The following is a 20,693-nucleotide window of genomic DNA, read 5'->3' as shown; positions in this document are numbered from 1 at the left end:
AGGAGGGTAAAGACTCTCAAACGAAGCGGCCGTGGACGTGCAACCTGTCCATTTTACCAAGAACTGGATCGTATTTTGGAAGTTTAGGCAACTTCCGTAAACACCGAGTCCTCCAGTGCTCCTGTGGGACACTTTTGGGGCGTTTAAAGTTCACACTGGAGATCACATACAAGTCAGATTTAATTACCTCCGCCAAGGAGGTTATGTTTTTGCCGGCGTTTGTCTGTTTGTTTGTTTGTTTGTTTGTTTGTCTGTTAGCAATATAATTCAAAAAGTTATGGACCGATTTTGATGAAATTTTCAGGATTTGTTGGAAATGTGAAAAGGAAGAACTGATTTCATTTTGGGGGTGATCCGGAAGAAATCCTGGATTCTGGATCACTTTGAAATTTTAGTTAACATTGTGGTAAATGGGGCCAAAAATTTAGTTTCTCAATATCTCGATTAATTATTGACCAAACCCCATGAAATTTGACTCGGGGATGGACAATGGGATCCTCTTTCATATTCCAGATTGAAAGATACAAGACAAATATTTATGGAAAACACAATTAATATGACTGTAGTCCTTGGCGGAGGTCTGCGCTCTCTGAGTGCTTTTCTAGTTGGAAATATCAACGAGCTCGCAAAAAAATTGGATTTCACAAAAAAATCCGAGTTGAGCATTAAGCCCTGCAGTCTGAACGTAGCCTATAAGAACACTTCACCAAGCTCGAGTCATCATGGGGTTTGTTTGACATGATATAGAAGAGTTTTGGATTTCCCGTTTAGATCTGATCAGGATCGTGAGGCTTCACTTACACAGTTACACAGTTTGACACAAGTAAGGGTGTGAAAAAATATTGAAATATCGATATATCGTGTCGTTTAATGTAATGATACAGTATCGATACCGTGGGCTGCTGTATCGATATATCGCGTATTGAGTATTTTTGTGCATTTTACTAAATTATTTTGTTACAGCGCTACAGTTTTGTTGTTTGTTTAGTGGAAGGAAACTCATTCACACAGCAAAAAGGTTAGTTAAAATGAAAATTAAGAACATCTGACTTTATCTGAGTCTAAATATCTAAGTGTTTTTCTAAATTCAAACGACATTCTATTTCATTTCTTATTTTAAGGGTTGTTGTTTTTCTTTTTTGTAGTGTAGCAAGTTGTATTTTCATATTTTAAGAACAAAAAATCGTATTCCGCTGATAGATAATTTAACTTGTCAAGTGGAATTTACTCAAATCATGATAAAACTTTCTTAATTCAAGTCATCTTAACTTGTCTAGATTTAATTTTCTGCAGTGCATGTGACATATTTGACATTTTCACAGTTTTGAGGATTAAAATGTTTTTGTTTCATATTCACTTTGCACAAGAAGTGGTTTAACAAAGACTTTTAGTATCACAGCCATGATTTTGCCTTTATTTTTATTGAACGTATCGAATCAATTTGAATTATATCGTATCGAATCATAAGTTCACTGTATCGAAATATGTATCATATCATGGTCTATGTATCGAGGTATGTATCGTATCGGCAACTTCTTAATGATACCCAGCCCTAGACACAAGTGACTTTGCAGTATAGTGTGTACAGTATGAATAAATACACCCAATACTTTCACATTTAAAGATCACTGAAGTATAATTGAATACAAAGGTTTATTTATTTAATGTGTTAAGACCCTGTGCCAAGGCTGCAACAAAAAGAAGAAGGCGAGAGGTTGGATTTAAAAATTAAATATACAGTATTTATTAACCAAATGGCAAACAAAACATACACTGTTACTGCCTTTGTCTTTGCTCGACTTCTTATTTTTGTCTCATGACTCAAAGGCAGAGAACAGGAAATGACAAAAAAGGGTCAGAGGTTAATTTTGAGCTCAGTATTTTTCACGATATTTATTCACATGGGAAAAGGACTCAAATACAAACACAATGATGTTACGGCCCACTGAGTCCCACTGAGATTTTGAGTCTCATTTTCAATAGTCTTGGCCATAGACCAGGGGTGGGCAAACTTTTTGACTCGAGGAACACAAAGGGTTCTAAAATCTGACAGAAGAGCCGGACCAGGAGAAGATGGATGGAGTTTTTTGGTAACCCACCTCATAAGAGAAAAACATAAGATGGGACATGTAGAAAACATATCCCATGTTACTGAAACATCCCATAATTGAAAAGCATTACAAAGCATTATAACAAAATATCTGACTTTCAGTCTTTCCCGCAGTATTTACTATTTACTGAAATGACTTTTAAAATACTGAAAATAATAGTAGGAGTAGTAGGAGTAATAGGAGTAGGAGTAGGAGTAGGAGTAGTAGAGTAGTAGGAGTAGGAGGAGTAGTAGTAGTAGTAGTAGTAGGAGTAGGAGAGTAGTAAGAGTAGTAAGAGTAGGAGGAGGAGGAGTAGTAGTAGTAGTAGGAGGAGGAGTAGGAGTAGTAGTAGGAGGAGTAGGAGTAGTAGTAGTAGAGAGTAGTAGGAGTAGTAGTAGTAGGAGGAGTAGTAGTAGGAGGAGTAGTAGGAGGAGTAGTAGTAGGAGGAGTAGTAAGAGAGTAGTAGGAGTAGTAGTAGGAGAAGGAGTAGTAGTAAGAGGAGTAGTAAGAGTAGGAGTAGGAGTAGTAGTAGTAGTAGGAGGAGGAGAGTAGTAGGAGGAGGAGTAGGTAGGAGGAGTAGTAGGAGTAGTAGTAGTAGGAGGAGTAGTAGTAGTAGGAGTAGTAGGAGTAGTAGGAGTAGTAGTAGTAGGAGTAGTAGTAGTAGTAGTAGTAGTAGGAGTAGTAGGAGTAGTAGTAAGTAGGAGGAGTAGGGTAGTAGGAGAGTAGTAGGAGGAGTAGTAGGAGGTAGTAGTAGGAGTAGTAGGAGTAGAGTAGTAGTAGAGTAGGAGTAGTAGTAGTAGTAGTAGAGTAGAGTAGTAGGAGTAGTAGTAGTAGGAGAGTAGTAGGAGTAGTAGTAGTAGTAGGAGGAGTAGTAGTAGTAGTAGAGTAGTAGTAGGAGTAGTAGGAGGAGTAGTAGTAAGAGGAGTAGTAGGAGTAGTAGTAGTAGGAGTAGTAGTAGAGTAGTAGGAGTAGTAGGAGGTAGTAGTAAGAGGAGTAGTAGGAGTAGGAGTAGGAGTAAGAGTAGTAGTAAGAGTAGTAGTAGGAGTAGGAGGAGTAGGAGTAGTAGTAGTAGTAGTAGTAGTAATAGTAGTAGTAATAGGAGTAGTAGTAGTAATAGGAGTAGTAGGAGTAGTAGGAGTAATAGGAGTAGTAGGAGTAGTAGGAGTAGTAGTAGGAGTAGGAGTAGTAGTAAGAGTAGTAGTAGGAGTAGGAGTAGGAGTAGTAGTAGTAGTAGTAGTAGTAGTAGTAATAGGAGTAGTAGGAGTAGTGGGAGTAGTTTGCCCACCCCTGCCTTAGACGCTGCCCGGGAAGAACATACAAAATCTGCGCAGAAAGGCGTCAGAAGTCCAACCCAGGACCTTCATGTTGTGAGGTAAAAGCCCTAACCACTGTGCCACCATCTCCATAGACCTGATCTGTCAAGTGACTCGTGATCTCTGCAGTTTACAGTGCGACAGAAGTGATGGACTGTGAAAAGAGAGAAACTGTCAGACGCGAAACAGATTTTGAAGCACACTTGTCCAGAATCCAGAGTCTGACACATAAACGCAGGAGCAAAACTGTGAGGCCTTGAATAAACCAGAGGATGAAGAGCACCACTTCATTTCATCTGCTCCCTCTACTCGTTTATCCTCTTTTCTCTGTCTCCTCGCTCCACCTCTCCCCTCACGTCTTCTCTCTATCCTCTCTTCTCTGTCTCTCTGCCTCACATCTCGCTCCTTTCCTCTTCTCTCCACCCTGTTCCTTTTAATCCTCTCTCTCTCTCCTTCACTCTGTCCTCTCTTCTTTCGTTCTGCTCCCTCCTCCTCTCTTCTCTCTCTCCCTCTATCTCTCCCCTCTCTGCTTCTCTCTCCCTCCATCTCTCCCCTCTCTCCTGCTATCCTCTCTTCTCTCTTTCCCTCTATCTCTCCTCTCTCTCCCCTCTCTCCTTCTGTCCTCTCTTCTCTCTCTCTCTCTTTCCCTCTATCTCTCCCCTCTCTCCTTCTCTCTCTCCCTCTATCTCTCCTTCTCTCTCCCCTCTCTCCCTCTATCCTCTCTTCTCTGTCTCTCTTTCCCTCCATCTCTCCCCTCTCTCTTTCTCTGTCCCTCCCTCTCTCCCCTCTCTCCTTCTATCCTCTCTTCTCTCTCTCTTTCCCTCTATCTCTCCTTCTATCCTCTCTTCTCTCTCTCTCTTTCCCTCTATCTCTCCCCTCTCTCCTTCTATCCTCTCTTCTCTCGCTCTTTCCCTCTATCTCTCCCCTCTCTCCTTCTATCCTCTCTTCTCTCTTTCCCTCTATCTCTCCTCTCTCCTTCTCTCTCCCCTCTCTCCTTCTATCCTCTCTTCTCTCGCTCTTTCCCTCTATCTCTCCCCTCTCTCTTTCTCTGTCCCTCCCTCTCTCCCCTCTCTCCTTCTATCCTCTCTTCTCTCTCTCTTTCCCTCCATCTCTCCCCTCTCTCTTTCTATCCTCTCTCTCTCCTTCCCCCATCTCTCCCCTCTCTTCTTCTCTTCATCTTCTTCTCCCCCAATCCCTCCGCTCTCTCCTTTTCTGTATCCTTGCTTCTCTCTCCTTCGCCCATCTCTCTCTCCTCCCTCTCTCTCTCCCCTCTCTCCTTCACTCTATCCTCTCTTCTTTCATTCTGCTCCGTCCTTCTCTCCCCTCTCTGTCTCTTTCCCTCCATCTCTCCCCTCTCTCCTTCTATCCTCTCTCCTTCCTCCCTCCATCGCTCCCCTCTCTCCACCTCTATTCTGTTTCTCTTTCCTTCCACCTTTCCCCTCTCTCCTTCTATCCTCTCTTCTCTCTCCCTCTCTCCCTCCATCTCTCCCCTCTCTCCTTCTATCCTCTCTCTCCTTCCCCCGTCTCTCCCCTCTCTCCTTTTCTGTATCCTCGCTTCTCTCTCTCTTCCCTCCCTCCATCTCTGCCCTCTCTTCTTCTCTCTCTCCTCTCCCCTCTCTCTTTCTACCCTGTCTTCCCTCTCTCTCCTCCCTCCACCTCTCCGCTTTCTCCTTCTCTCTTTCCTCTCTCTCTCCTCCCTCGCTCTGTCCATCCTCCAGACTGCAGACTGGTGTTGTGTAAAACTACGGATCTGACGAGACACTTTTTATGCAAGTCAGAGTCCAGACGAACCAGATCTACAAGTGGATGAAATGTGTCTGTAACCTCAAATATTTCTACGATATTTCTTCTACACATGGTCACAGTAAGAAAAAAAGAAGAAAAAAAAAACACTGGACCTGACAAAAAGTACAAAATATACAAACAAATAATCAAAAACGTTACTGATAAGATTGTGTTTACTACCAATTACAGTGATACATATACTGCGGTATAGCAAATGCTCAGGAAATGGGGAAGTTAAGTGTCTTGCCCAAGGACACAACAACAGCATTCATCTGCCAACCTGTGGGTCAGCGCTAAACAGATGACTTTTTTGTCGAGAGCGGGATTTGAACCACCAACCTTCGGATCAGAGGACAAACACTCAACACAACACACGATTTTCTAATAGAATCGTGTGAAATTAGTAGTTGTATTAGTAGTACTAGTAGTAATCGTTATTGAATAAGTAGTACTAATCACTGTAGTAGTAGTAGTGGTAGTAGTTGTTGCAGTGGCAGTAGTTGTGGTAGTAGTTGTAGTTGTAGTAGTAGTAGTAGTTGTTGTTGTAGTAGTAGTAGTAGTTGTTGTTGTAGTAGTAGTAGTTGTTGTAGTAGTTAGTAGTAGTAGTAGTGTTGTAGTAGTAGTAGTTTGTTGTAGTAGTAGTAGTAGTAGTTGTAGTTAGTAGTTGTTTGTAGTAGTAGTTGTGGTAGTAGTTGTAGTTGTTGTAGTAGTAGTAGTTGTTGTAGTAGTTGTGGTAGTAGTTGTAGTTGTTGTAGTAGTTAGTAGTTGTAGTAGTAGTTGTTGTGTAGTAGTAGTAGTAGTAGTTGTTGTAGTTAGTAGTAGTTGTTGTAGTAAGTAGTTGTAGTAGTAGTTGTGTAGTAGTTTGTAGTTGTGTAGTAGTAGTAGTAGTTGTAGTAGTTAGTAGTTGTTAGTAGTAGTAGTTGTAGTTGTAGTAGTAGTAGTTGTTAGTAGTAGTAGTAGTTGTAGTAGTAGTTGTTGTTAGTAGTAGTAGTAGTAGTTGTTAGTAGTAGTAGTAGTTGTTGTAGTAGTAGTAGTTAGTTGTAGTAGTTGTAGTTGTGGTAGTAGTTGTAGTTGTAGTAGTAGTTGTTAGTTGTAGTAGTAGTTGTTGTTCTTGTTGTAGTAGTAGTAGTAGTAGTAGTTGTTGTAGTGGTGGTAGTGGTAGTAGTAGTAGTAGTTGTTGTTGCTGTTGTAGTTGTAGTTGTAGTAGTTGTCGTAGTTGTCGTAGTTGTTGTAGTTATAGTAATAGTTGTAGTAGTTGCAGCAGTAGTAGTAGTAGACGTAATAGTAGTAGTTGTTATTGTAGTAGTAATTGTAGTAGTAGTAGTAGTAGTAATTGTTATATTGGTAAAACTCAATTGTTGTAGTAGTAGTATCGCTGTTGTAATAGTACGTGTTCCAGTAGTAATTACTGTATTAGTAGTAGCAGTTGTAGTAATAGTAATCATCAGTAGCAGTATTAGTACAAGTATCCTTTGTGGACAAATACTTTCCAATAAAATCTATCAAATCTTGAGTAAACATATCTGAAGTAACATGAAAACAAAATATACAAAACTACTTACTTCCCTGAGAAAAAAAAAACTTCAGCAGCACTTTGAAGTACTACATCTGATGCATGTTTGATTTATCAGTACTTCAACAGACTCAGTGGAAAAGTACTATTTTAGGCAAAGACTGACAGCTTTTTCCTGCGCTAAAGAGACAGTGATACGAGTGTTCGCCCTCAATCACTTCCAGACGCTTTGGGACAAAACGAGGAAAAAAAAAAAGTTAAAATCCTAAACCTGGCAGGAGTCAGAGGTTCTGTTTGTGACGAGGAAACCGCATTAGAACATAGATCAGGAGAAAAGTAAAAAGTACAATTCACAGAGCACATTGAACAGGACTCAGATACAAGAAGTTTCTATAAAAAGACAAGTGAGTTCTGTTATAAATAATTGCAGCCTTTGTGATTTCATAATTGCGTCAACTCCAATTGTGATTTCAATTTGATAGTTCCAATATGTTTTACTGAATTATTTCAATCCTCGATAACAGTAATATCTTCCAAACTTCATTAAAATGACGTTGCATAATGTACTGGAATTACAATTAGTGAGTGACTGATGAGGTTTTTTTTAGAATACAGAGGAACCAAACGCTGATTCACTCTGCTGAGACTTTTGGGTCCATTTTTAGATGATTTAGTTCTAATTTAAGTTTATTACAAATTCACCCAAAGCCCATTTTTAACTACAATCCTCTAAGAGAGAAACTGAGTTATTTTTTATTACTGTAGTGTTCAAATTTATATTCTATTTGTATACTTTAGACAGCAGGCCAGCCAAAAATAAATATCAGCCAAAAAGTACAAATATACAACTGATATACAGATCAACTTCAATATAGTTCTCTCTCTACTTATGATACATGTAGGCCTATATTAATAGTTAATACCATATATTTATATATATTTTTATAAGGCGCAGTATCAATAATGCTGAATTCTCTCGCCTGTTTTCATACATAAGGTGCACTGGATTATAAGAAGCATTAAGTGAAACAAACGGACGACACTTGAGACTGATCCTTAGCCCAGGCGTCCACGATCCATTTAATTCATAATTTGTTGCCTCTCTGTCTTGGTGAATGTGGATTATGAATGTGAATGTGGGTGGATCATTTAAGTTTGTTTTTTTATTTCCTACAAGAACTATTCAAATATACCTTGAGTGATAATGTGTTTAATGCAACTTTGCGCGCAATTGTTTACATTTTACAAGAACAAAACTTAAAACCACATGGTTCATTTTCATAAACTATAAGCGCTGAAAAAACAGCTCGCTCCTTGTGCTGATGCGGTTCAGCTTCTGTCGGATTTGCTCTGCGAGGCTCCTGACTACAGTAGTCATAGTGCTCCAACAATCTATCAAGTGTTGCAGCTTCGTAGTTTATCAAAGTCGTACTAACACATTTTGACAGATTTTTGAGCACCGTGTTCCACATAAAATCAGTTCGAGATCAGTAAGCACAACCAGATTTAATAGATAAAGCACACCAGATTATAAGGCGCACTGTTGATTTTTTTGAGAAAATTAAAGGATTTTAAGTGCGTCTTGTAGTCCCAAAAATACGGTAATTACAACGTTTGGGTCATAACCAGAAATGTTGTACAAAATTCAAATGATTTATAGGATGAAAAAAAAAATTCTTACTAAAGTAAGAAAAAAACAACAACATATATATATGTATACAAAAGTTCCTATGCGATGCAACGATGTCTGGATCTATTTTATTTGACTAAATCTAACTATGGAAAAATAAATTCTATTCCTATTTGGTTAACGGTCACATTTTTATAAAGCGCTTTTCCCCCTTTAAGACACTCAAACCACTCACCCATTCAAACACACATTCATACACCAGTGTACACAGAGGGGTGAGGTGGGTTAAGTGTCTTGCCCAAGGACACAACGAAAGCATTGATCTGTGGGAGCTGGAATCGCAACACCAACCTGTGGGTCAGTGGATCTAACTACTCAACCAAATGTTTTTTGTTGACAGTGAGATTCAAACTGCAAACCTTCAGATCAGTGGACAAACATGCTACTGACGCCTATTATATTCCTTATTTTTTTGTTTTTCCATTTATAATTCTTCATGATTTAGGGAAAATGGTGTCTTCCAAGGTTTAATAAAAGCATAAACCAATAATAATTTCAAGGTTAAAATTTGAAATACCAAGAAACCAAAGCATCCAACCATAGTTTTACAGACAGTTCATACCTGGCAGAAAAGGAATGATTCTCCTCTTTGGGTCTTTCTGTCCTCCTTCCACTGGGAATTTATCCAGCAACTCCATCTGAAACAGCACGAACATATTTAAAATTAATGAACATGCAAAAGATACAGACAGCCCCTGAACGCCCCGCTTCCGAACAGGATGGCAGGGACGAGAGAGGAAGAGGTTTTTTGAATTTTTACACATCAGCATTTTTATAATAGTTTTTTTTCTTCCAGGACCAAAGCCAGAGTCAGGAGGGTCTGGCTGTGATGAGGAGAGTGGAGAGCAGATGTTTTTTTCCCCGGTTCAAATGTTCCAGGACTATACACACTGACACACTGACATAATGGAATCGTCTCTCCAGGTTTTCAAGGCAAATCTCTTCTTTCTTTGACGACTTCAGTATTCAAACTCTCTTTAAAGGTCCTATATTACGTAAAGTTGACCCTGCAGTTGTGTTTTGATTTGACTTATTATACATGTGCTGGGTTAAATAGGGCAAAAACACCACAAAAACAGTGAATTGACACCACTCTAGAGTCATTGGAATAACATTTTCCTATAATTATAGCTATCTCTTATAGGCTTTGAGATTGGATTTGCGATTTATGTTTTAATACAATTAGATTCTGCTCAAAGTTCACATTTTAAACAGAAGAATTCACCAAACGGCTGAAATTTGAAGTGACAAACTAATACAGACATGTCAAACTCAGGCCCAGCGACCAAATTTGGCCCGCAATATAATCATATTTGGCCCGCAAGATCATATCATGTATCAGTATGTATTAGAGCTGCCCACCGGCTACAGATAGAAAATAGAGACATTATTTATTTAAAATGTTGTTATTATTTTATATTTTGCTTGTTCTGGATTCAATGTTTAAGCAAAACTATTATTAAACATTTATATCAATAAGAAAAGGTTTAACATTACACATCTCAAAAGAAGAGAAATTTGACATTTTTCAGTAAATATTTAGTTTGGCCCACGACTTAGTCCCAGTTTTTAATTTTGGCCTCTGTGAATTTGAGTTTGACACCCCTGACCTAATACAAGAGTCACACATGTTTGTACAGATGTAAATCACAGGGTTAGCGTTTTTCTTTCAGAATATGACAGGATATTTTCATGTTTGTTGAGTAAATGATGGTACTGCCTTTGCCATTTACTTATTGGATCCATTCAAACTAACCTGGCTCACACCACACTAATACGTGTATCACTAGAACTGACTTCTGGGTCCAGTCAAGTGGTAACGGAGGGAAACAGGGGCAGATTTTTTACATTCAAATAGCTCTTATTCAGAAACTAGAGGGACTATTGAAATAAGTAAAGTATCAGAATGTAGGAAAGAGTTACACTCCAACAGGGTAAAGTTAAACCTGTGATATTCTTTCAAGTTGTTGACAAAAAATTTAAAAACTCATGTCAATAACGGAGGAAATGAAATATGCAGCACTTTTTGGGCAATAAATACAAACAGTGATAACTCTTGGTTCTCACTTACATATCCTTAACAAACTGGTTTGAATATTTGCTTCATATAGTTTTCTACCATATGGTACAAGATTAGGTTTAAAAACCTCTTACTTTTTGAGTAATGAGATTTTTTATTAAGAAAGGTCATGGTAACGGAGGGAAAAGTAACGGAGGGAAAATTGTTCAAGCAAGTAGAAGGTGCATGATTTTGCATAATTTGTCAGCTTTTTTCTTCTGAATGCTTTAATATTACTTCAAAATGAAAGGAAACTATTTCTATAAAATATGTCAGTCCTTCCAAGCAAATTTTTATCATTTTAAATACATTTTTTGGGAAAAATCATGTACCTTCATCAACAGTTCTAAGATGGAATAACACAAGATATGATGAAATACATCCATTTATTTACATGATTTGCAGGTCTTAGAAATTTGGGAAATAATTTTTGTTCCATGTTTCATACATGGTCTGTTTAAAACGTATGGAACTTTAGAACCAAAAATGGTACAGAAAAAAGGTGAACAGTTTCATAAACTAGAGTACATATGTATCTGTTGAATACATTTTTATATCAGATGCATTAACTTGAATTTTTGGCCTTGCTGTATAGTTCTGCTTGACCGGGCCCTTCTACATATTGGCTGGGATGGCTCTGTCTGAAACCGATCAGAAAACATGGAATATCATGATGATTATTTATCAAAGCGCCACAAAACCAGCAGAACAAACCGGAAAAAAAAACAAAACAAAAAAAAACTAAAAACTTTTGTTACATCCAGTTAAAAGAAAAGCACAGACATCTTCCCTGTCCACAAACAGACAAAGCTTTTACCTTTTGCACATTTTTCACAAACTAAATAATCTGTACTTTCACAAAATAGGCTGAATGTCGGTGTCTCCATGTTTGTTTCGGTTCATTTGGTCGCTCAGTGCTGCTCTGTGACTGGTTCGCCAATTAACTTTACAGTGGGAGCACTCCAAGATGAATATCACCAGAATCCATGCAAGGTTACATTCATAAAGCAATCAGGATGCAACTACATGGTCAGATTTAAGATTTGGAGTAATTTGGGGTTAAAATGTAGGATAAATATGTCTCGGGGGTATCAGACTTGCCCATAGTGTAGTTGCACTGAGAGCTGCATTGTTCTTGCACAGTGCACTGATGTGTCTTTATGTGCGGGGTGAGAATGTGCGGACAGCGGATATACTCCAGACAAATGACAGCCCTATGGGGAATTACATTTGCCTCTGACTCAATGAGAAATGCTCCTATAAAATAATAGTGTTTAAGTGTAATGGCTCTTCTCAGGGTGAACATTAACATTATTTAACAGGTTGTCATGAAATAAATGGAGGTTTACAGAAGGTCGCTCGTATTAGTTTATACGCGGTTACAAGGACATGACCTGACAGCCTTGAGGAAACTTTACGGCACAAATAGTAGAGATAGTACTGCTGTTATTAAAGGCGCTGTGCCGATTTTTTCATGTTTCTGAGCAAATTCCATTTTACTCCAGTAATAATGATCAGCTCTTGAGATCAATATACACAAATAGTCAAACGTTTAGACACATTTTCTCAGTCATACAGAAGCATAGACTGTATAAAGAAGTGGACTAAGAGAGTGTGATGTCGCCCATAGCGTTCAGCTTCAGTCAAATGAAGCTCATCGAGGCTGGCAGTTCTGAGGCGATTTAGAGCTGAGTTCCGTTGTGGCAAAAATGATATATCTCTTGACGATAAATAATGAATCCATTTGCAAAGCCTGATGAGTTTTTGGAATATAGACCAAGGTTTATTCTTGTTACAGTAGATATGGACAGGGCCTAGGCCTGACCTGGCCACAGACCAACAGCCTCTCTCCACCAGCAGTATGTCCCAACCACATCTTGCTCCATCTTCCAAGTCTCTCCCCAATATCTGCCCAGTATCTGCCCCAAGTATATGCGCTCTGAGTATTTCTACAGAAATACAAGTAACATACATATCAATGCAGAGTGACTTTGTTTTCAGAGGCTGGTGCTAAATTAACATATAGTTGAGGACAACAAAAAGCTTCCTGAAGGAGGAGACAGTTGTGCCTGATGAACCTTTACACATGTTAATGATGGTCTGGGTTTCAGGTAGAAAATCACATTCATTTTCACAAAGACACAGAAAGAAATCTTTCCACAGTCTAAATTTCTATCATAGTTCCATAAGAACAGGAATTGATTTATGGACAAAGGGGCAACGTTTTTTCAATACAAAGTGAACTGGAGCTGGAGTCGATGGAGCTGGAAGTGCACCCATGCTCAGAGGCTGGCTACCTATGGACATTTTTTCATATGGAAGACATTAAATATATGAAGGAAGATATTTGGAATGATGTAACAAAAAAAACAAAAAAAAACTCTTAATAATATTTTTCACATTTTATACTGAAATCCACAAAGTAGTCACCCTTTGCTGTGGGGCTGCATGCCAGTAGTTGTTAGAATAACCATGAAAAGTGCTTATACATTCAACACAGTGAATAATTATGATGTTCTGCATAGGGCCTGACTGATATATAGGCTGGCTGACATTAATGGCTGTTATGGTCACTTTGAGACATTGGCCTAAATCTTGCCGATATGGGCCACGTGGGCATGTTATACTTCCTTAAAAAGTTTAGACTCTCTATATTATGTCCATTTAATCCAATTTACAAACAGATAAATGCCCTAATATGTAGCGCAGCATCTATATTTATCTGCAGAGTCATTTGTTTGTGTCCGTGACGCTGTACTGTCCCTGAACGCTCCCCCAGAGTCACGTGACTCACATGTCCTTGTTTACACACACAGCTGCTGTCAACATGCTGGATTATATTATATTTAGAGACGATCGTTTTGATTCAGACTAAAAGGACACTTATTAGTGAAGATTTGTGATCTGAGAGGAGCCTGTGTGAGCGGTGAGTGTTGCAAATGTGTCGGTTTTGAAGCTACTTTTCATTCTTTCTTATTGGTTAGTGCTTAGCTGCTGTTTTCTCTTCCACTGGCCAACTGTGATGTGACTATAGATATATTACTTTACATATTATGGATATGTAAATGAGCTGTGAAAAGAGGTGTGAATTATCCGCATTTACACATACAATTTCTTACCACTGTACGCACACATTTACTGCGAAAGGTGAATAGCGTTGAGTTTACTTACTTTTTTTACTGGCTAGAATGTCATACAAAAATGCCATTAGAGCCAAACCTAAGTTTTATAATCAATTGAAGATTTCATCACTAAATATATCAGCTTTTATATTGGTGATCGACAGCTCCAACTTCCATTTTATCTGTATTATATTGGCCACAAAAAAATCCATATTGGTCGGGCCCTAGTTCTGAATCCATAAGGTAAACGAGGAATAACTTTAGACCACAGAAAAATGTTTAAAATGAACTAGTTTTTCATGTTTGCATGTTATTCCCCACTTACCTAATTTGCTAACTAGCGTGCAAACCGTACACTTCCTGATTATCGGACAATAAAAAGCTTTGTAAATAGACACAGACAGTACATACTATATAGGTGACTTACTTTGCGCATATAACAGTACAGTGAGATTTTATTCAGTCCTATAAAGCTGTTGGCCTTTGCAGTGAATATTGATACTGTCCGTATGATGTAAGAAGTATTTTAGAAGAGGATTGGACTTTGTCCAGATGTATTTTTTATGAGCGAGTGGATCTGATTACAGGGAACATAAAGGGACCGGGCGTGCCAGGCTTTACACATGGGAACAGTTACACTACAGGGGCATGGGAATATTTTTTTCATGTTCACTGTTCATAATCTCATACAGGGCACTTGTATTATGATCATTACAAATGGGATGATTTTTCCCATGTTTATGGCAGATGCCCGAGCACAAACAATACCACTCTGACGCAATGTTACTTAAATATGATAAATATTATTCAACATCAGCGTTTATTGTTGTTTTGTTGACCTCCTCAGAGTTGTACAATACAGAGTAATCCTGTATTGTCTTATATTTGAGGCTTGGGTGCTCTGAAAATTCCTGTTTTCACCTTCCCCCTATCCCCTACCACAACTACAGTATGTACTTTTATTCCATGCAAAGGTCTTGCAAAAAAAAAAAAACAAACAAACAAAAAAAACCCACGCACACAGAGCAATTTTTTGGGGAAAATTTATATTAAAATAAAAAATGTTTGTTACTATAAAGAGGTGGAGCCTATTCTATAGTTTTGAAAAGTCAGTCAATGAAAAATATATATATTCAATGACTATATATATATATATATATATATATATATATATATATATATATATATATTATATATATATACACATATATATATATATATTATTTTTTTTCAATTCACACCAACAGTCTTGAGAACTAGCCTGATTCATCAGCTGCTTTCACTTTCGTGGAAATCGTCTCACCTCACAGCATTAGGATTCTTTTCTTCTTTTTCTATTTAACCAATCGCTGCTATTTATTTGTGACAAATGTAATGCACCAAAACCCGTAGGAAGAAGGACAATAAAGTCTTTCTCCTTGATAAAATTCAACAAACATTCTCTTTCTTCCAGCTTTAAATCCTCCATGTCGGGAATCAGTTGCCAACACAGAATGTCTGTCTTCGTCTACATCCATCTCGACGCTTTGTTTACTGTTGTGCTGTTCCACAAAAGAGACCCAGACAGACGCGACGAGTTTGACGTCATGGCTTCACAGCTCACAGCTGATTGGCCGGTGCGCGGTCTTCGACTTCCGGGGGTTCTTGCAAACCATCTAGTGCATTCTGATTCTTGACCTAGTCACTGGAGAGAAATGAAATTGAGTGGAGGCACTAGGTGGCGCCAGCCTGGCTACCTAAGAACGGGCCCTCACACAATTTATATATTATTTAATTAACTTATAAAAAAAATAAACAAAAGGGCATGAGTATCTTATTTGAAAAAGTCAATAACTGGACCCCACTTCCTTTCAGAAGTTGGCACGTTTAGTTGTAGTTGAGCCATTAACAGTTCCGATGTGTCTGATTTTTGATATCCACTGATCAGTGGTCAGTGTCTGAGGTTTCAGCCAGTACATCGTGATCATTTTTCTTGCAGTCATCAGAAGAAGAAACAGAAACACTGATCATAAGAGAGACCATCAGGAAACATATCAAGCAAAAAGATCATTGGGTCCAACGAGAGGTCGACAGCCAATATATTTTGTAGAACATCTTTGACATCAATCCAGAAACATTGTATACTGGGGCAGTCCCAAAATATGTGAGTTTGGTTACCCACAAGTCCACAATTCTTCCAACATTTGTCACTGAAACTACATTTCTAAAGAATCTTAATTTGACCTTCCAGTCAAACTCCAACAAGAACAAATATTCTCCCAGGCATCATCATCCAAGGTTACAGTCATTTCCATTTCCCACAAATAAAATAAAAATCAAATCAATATTGGAGTTTACAATGAACAAAATGTAAAATAATGACACTAAATACCAGAAAAAAAGCACATCTTCTTCAATACGCATTTTTATTTCATTTCTTTTTTGTCTCTAGAGTGTAACCCCATCCCTGATTACAAATGTTTGGGATAATTAGTGTCATTCTTTACAGCAGAATAAGCAAATATCTGAAGCAGGAATTTCTATAAACATCTCAAGTTTTCGCCGTTAGACCAAACCAGACACAGCGCTGGCACCGCCCTGGAATCTGATGATCCTGCACGTTTCTCAGTACCCAACAGACCCTCCTAACATTGTAGTAAAAGTCCTTGGCTCCACATTTTTGCAATTCCAACTCAGTGTGTACAAATAGTTTCATTGATAAAACGAATGGCTGCATATTTCCTGGACAAGTTCACTGTGACCTTCAAATGCCTGTGTGGCCTCAAGGCACTTTTAGGGAGTCACAATGAGCACATGGATTCAGCTCTAAAAAGAGAAGGATAGAGCTCCGTTTTATTCTACTGCATAATGTCTCTTGAATTTTACAGATTTAAATAAAAAACTTAAACGTCCATTGTGTCATTTTTCTGGTGGAGGGTCCGTCACCTGCTTTTTTCTTCATTGGAGATGTTGTTTGGAATGTTTCGCAGTATGGTATAAACCTTTCTATCTTCTTGAAACCAGGCTAAGTTAAAAACCAGATCTGTGGAGAGGCGACCCCGCTCACAGTCAGATTGCCTGTTTTTTGTGGGGTTTTTTTGAGCCATAAATCCTCCTGTAATTGAATAAATGTAAGGTTGAGCTGTTTAATGTCACACTGCAGAACATTTCAGGCAGCATGTAGAAAAAAGCAGGTGACGGACAAAAAGTTTCGTAGTGTACCTTTAAGAGTTCACTGCAATCAATACGTCACAAAGTTTTATGTGAATAATAATGAACCATACCATACCAAAGTTAAATAAAGTGAAAGTGCAGTACAGAAGAAAGAGATAAAAGATATAAGTGTACTGGCTACAATTATAGATGCACTGGTATCAATACTAGTATCAAAAATCGCTGCTGATCCTCAAAAATGAGCTAGATCAGGTATCGGTTCCATGATATCGGTTAAGCCTGTAAATCTGTGTATCATTTGTTCATTCGTTTTTCAAAATAAAACCAAAATTAAGAAAACTACTATTTATTCATTATTTGTCTCCAAAACCAAAATAAAAAAAAACAGACAACAGTTTTCGATTTCGTGTTTAAATGAATAATGGAAAAAACGGGTAACAGAATTTTTCCCGTTTCCGTGACTTAAATTGAGATGCTGGACTGAACCAGGACTGATCCTAGAACTGAACCAGGTCAAAACCAAAACTAGACCAGGACTAAACTAGCCAGGCTGGTGCCAACTAGTGCCTCTGCTTCATTTAATTTCTTTCCAGCGACTTGATTTTGCCACACTTAAATTATTGCATTACTACTTGGGCTATGACAAACAAAACTACTCTTAAATTAGCTGAAACTATATATAAAAAATCACTTAAAATATTAGACAAAAAGCCCACAAATTATCACTGTTGGAGAATACTTGACAAATACAAATTCCTAAATTGGGACAACACAATCAAATATGCAGATTTAATTCTGGTTTACAAAGTTTTTAATCATCTTGCTCCACCTCCTCTAAAGGAGTTTGTGAAAAGAAATTCAAATCGCACAACAAGAGCAGTTCTAGAGGCGACTGCTCTGTGCCGTTTAGGAAAAGTACTTTTGGACAACTCTCTTTTGCTTATCGAGCAGCTCAAACATGGAACACAGAGCTGCTCATATACGAGAACTTTCAACACTGGCAGCATTTTCTAAAGCTTTAAAACAGTGGTTATTCAATGGTCAAATATGTCTCCATGTTTAACCAATTTATATTTTCTTTTATTTTGAGGGGTTGTTGGTTTAACTCTTGACTTAATTCTTAAACTTCTGACTTTGAACTTCAAATGAACTGTTTGAAACTAATTGTGTGTATAGTGAGTGTGCTGGTGTTGTGTACTTTTGTGTGATTGTTGCTGTACTTTTCTTCGTCCTACAGATGATTTTACATCAACCTGCTGAGGGACTGAAGATGGAAATTAGCCACGTTGGCTATAATCTTTGCATATTTACATTTTTAATGATCATTAATATGTACTGTCCCTTTACAAATAAATAAAATAAGAAAATAAGACTAGGTCAGGAATCAGGATGCAATAGACGGTTTGCAAAAACCCCGGAAGTGCAAGTTCGGGCACCAGCCAATCAGCGAAGAGTCATATATTCAGTGTTGTCAGCAATGCGAGGATTTAAAGCTGGAACAAAGAGAATGTTTGGTGAATTTCATCAAGGGGAAAGACGTTATTGTCCTACTTCCTACAGGATTTGGGAAAAGCGGTGCATTACGGCGCATAGTGGTGCATTACATACGTCATGACCAAATAGCAGCGATTGGTTAAATGATAAAAAGTACACACCTACCGTCGAGAGAATGAAATCTAAGGCTGTGAGGTCAGACGGTTTGTACGTAGTGAAACGAAGTAAAACCGGCTGATGTATCAGGCTAGGACTAAACCAGGTCTAAACCGAGACTAAACCAGGACTAAACCAGGCTCAGTCCTGGTCTGATTCTGGTCTGGTCCCAGTCTCAGTCTCCAGAAAGAATAGCTGATAGCTGATGTCGGTTAAATACAATCAATCAATAAACCTGCAGAGGGACAACAGGTGGAAATTAACACTGGTGCTACAACCTGGTACAAAACATCTCTCCTGGTAAGGGCAATGTAGATTGTGCACTGTTCCTGTCTCATTAAATAAATAAAATGAAGTAAAAGTAAAAAGTATCCACTGTTAAATGTAATGTAAGTAAAGTACAGATACCTAAGAATTGCACTTTTACTTTTGTACTTTGTTACCTTCCATCACTGGGAATGAACAAAGTTGTTGGTTGACTGATCCAGCAGAGGAACACAAGCTCAAGGCTCAAAATCTGATTGATACTTTTACTGGCCAATATATTCAGTCCAGTTTGTGATTCTGTTTTGTTCCCATTCGTCTAGACAAGCTGTGAGCCAGTGTAAAGCAGATGACAAACCTATACATGGACGTTTGGCTGTTCAAAAGATAGAATATTTTGTTTTGTTAATAGCAAACTTTCACTCACTCCACCATCTGTATTTTGTTCATCTTGGCCACAACACTTTGCAATGAAAACACTTGGATCAAATCTCTTGGCAATAATAAAGCTGAATAATGTGGTGGCACTTTGTAGCATAACAAATATATTTCTGCGAGACACTCTGGCGTTTATATGAAATGTTCTGTCACGATGTAGCCAAGATTCAACCCTATAGAAAAACATAAACATTGTATATTGTTCCCTCATCAAAAACAGACCTGGAGTTGCGTTTTGCTTCATTTACACATGTTTGAGTAACTCTTTTTATTAGTCTGTCTACATCGTTGTTTCCCAAAGACTGGGTCGTGCAAAGACAATTTTTTGGGGTTGCCTTGCCACGATCTGCATGTAGGTCTGCAATATACATATACATACATCTCCACCGCACCCCCGCTCCTCACTTTTTCGGCAGCACCACCTTATCTAACCAATTTTCTGTGGGAAACACTGATTACTGTTTTACATTGTTTAAAACGTGAGTACTGTATTTTTCAGACTATAAAGCACATTTATAATCCCTTAATTTTCTGAAAAATTGACAGTGCGCCTTATAATCCGGTGCGTTTTATGTATTAATTCTGGTTGTGCTTACTGATCTCAAACTGATTTTCACATATATTCCACTGAGTCTTTAGTAGCCTGATTCATCAGTCGGTTTCACTTTGTGGAAACAGTCTGACCTCGCTGCTTTAGGATTTGCTTGAAGGTAAGCGGGTACTTTTTTTATTTAACCAATCGCTGCTGTTGAGTTGTGAAGTATGTATGTAGAAGGAAGGGCAATAATTTCTTTCCCCTTGATAAAATTTACCAAACATTCTCTTTGTTCCAGCTTTAAATCCTCGATCTCTGGGATTGTTGCCAACACAGAATGTCTGTCGTCGTCTACATCCATCTCAACGCTTTGTTTACTGTTCTGTTCCACAAAAGGAACCCAGACAGACGCGACGAGTTTGACGTCATGTCTTCACAACTTCTGGGGTTCTTGCAAACTGTCTAGTGTATTCTGATTCCTGACCTAGTCGCTGGAGAGAAATGAAATTGAGCGGAGGCACTAGGTGGCACCGGCCTGGGTAGTACTGTGGTACATTCCAGCAAAAGTAATCTCCCTTGCATATCTCCATGGACACAACCAGGTGCTGGACTCTTATCAGGAAAGTTACACAGCTTTAACTGATACCAGTGTAGGGAAGGGAAATGACGTAATTTCCTTAAAAAAACAGTCAACTTACTACACAGTCCAATAGTGTTCCGATTCCTGACCTAGTCACTGGAGAGAAATGAAAGAAAGTGGAGGTACTAGCTGGAGACTGTCTGGCTAGTTCTTTAGTCCGTCAGAAGCTGATCAGTGCTTATAGTTGATTACTCATGTATATTTGAGTCCTCCTCATAGGAAATAAAAAAGTGTCAAGTCTCAAGTGTTGTTCATTTGTTTCACTTAATGTGAATTATAATCCAGTGCGCCTTATGTATGAAAATAGACAAGAGAATTCAACATTATTGATTTTGTGCCTGATAATCCAGTTCACTTTATAGTCCGAAAATATGGTAATACTAATTGTTCAGAGTAGGGATGGGCATGATTAGTCGATTAATCGATAATTGATCATTAAGA

General features: G+C 38.2%; 1 protein-coding gene across 1 annotated transcript in view; it reads right to left on the bottom strand.

The window, feature by feature from the left end:
• sh3pxd2b (SH3 and PX domains 2B) overlaps positions 1-20,693 on the bottom strand; it is a 107,589-nt gene that overhangs the window by 55,056 nt on the left and 31,840 nt on the right. Inside the window, 1 exon segment of the mRNA XM_055148274.1 lies at positions 8,954-9,029. Coding sequence (XP_055004249.1) covers positions 8,954-9,029 — 76 coding nt within the window.

This window comes from Boleophthalmus pectinirostris, unplaced genomic scaffold, assembly GCF_026225935.1.
Source record: "Boleophthalmus pectinirostris isolate CB_2022bp ecotype Guang Dong unplaced genomic scaffold, ASM2622593v1 HiC_scaffold_12, whole genome shotgun sequence".
NCBI classification, from domain to species: Eukaryota; Metazoa; Chordata; class Actinopteri; order Gobiiformes; family Gobiidae; genus Boleophthalmus; species Boleophthalmus pectinirostris.
The sequence above is the reverse complement of the archived record's forward strand: the minus strand, read 5'-3'. Positions and strand labels throughout refer to the sequence as shown.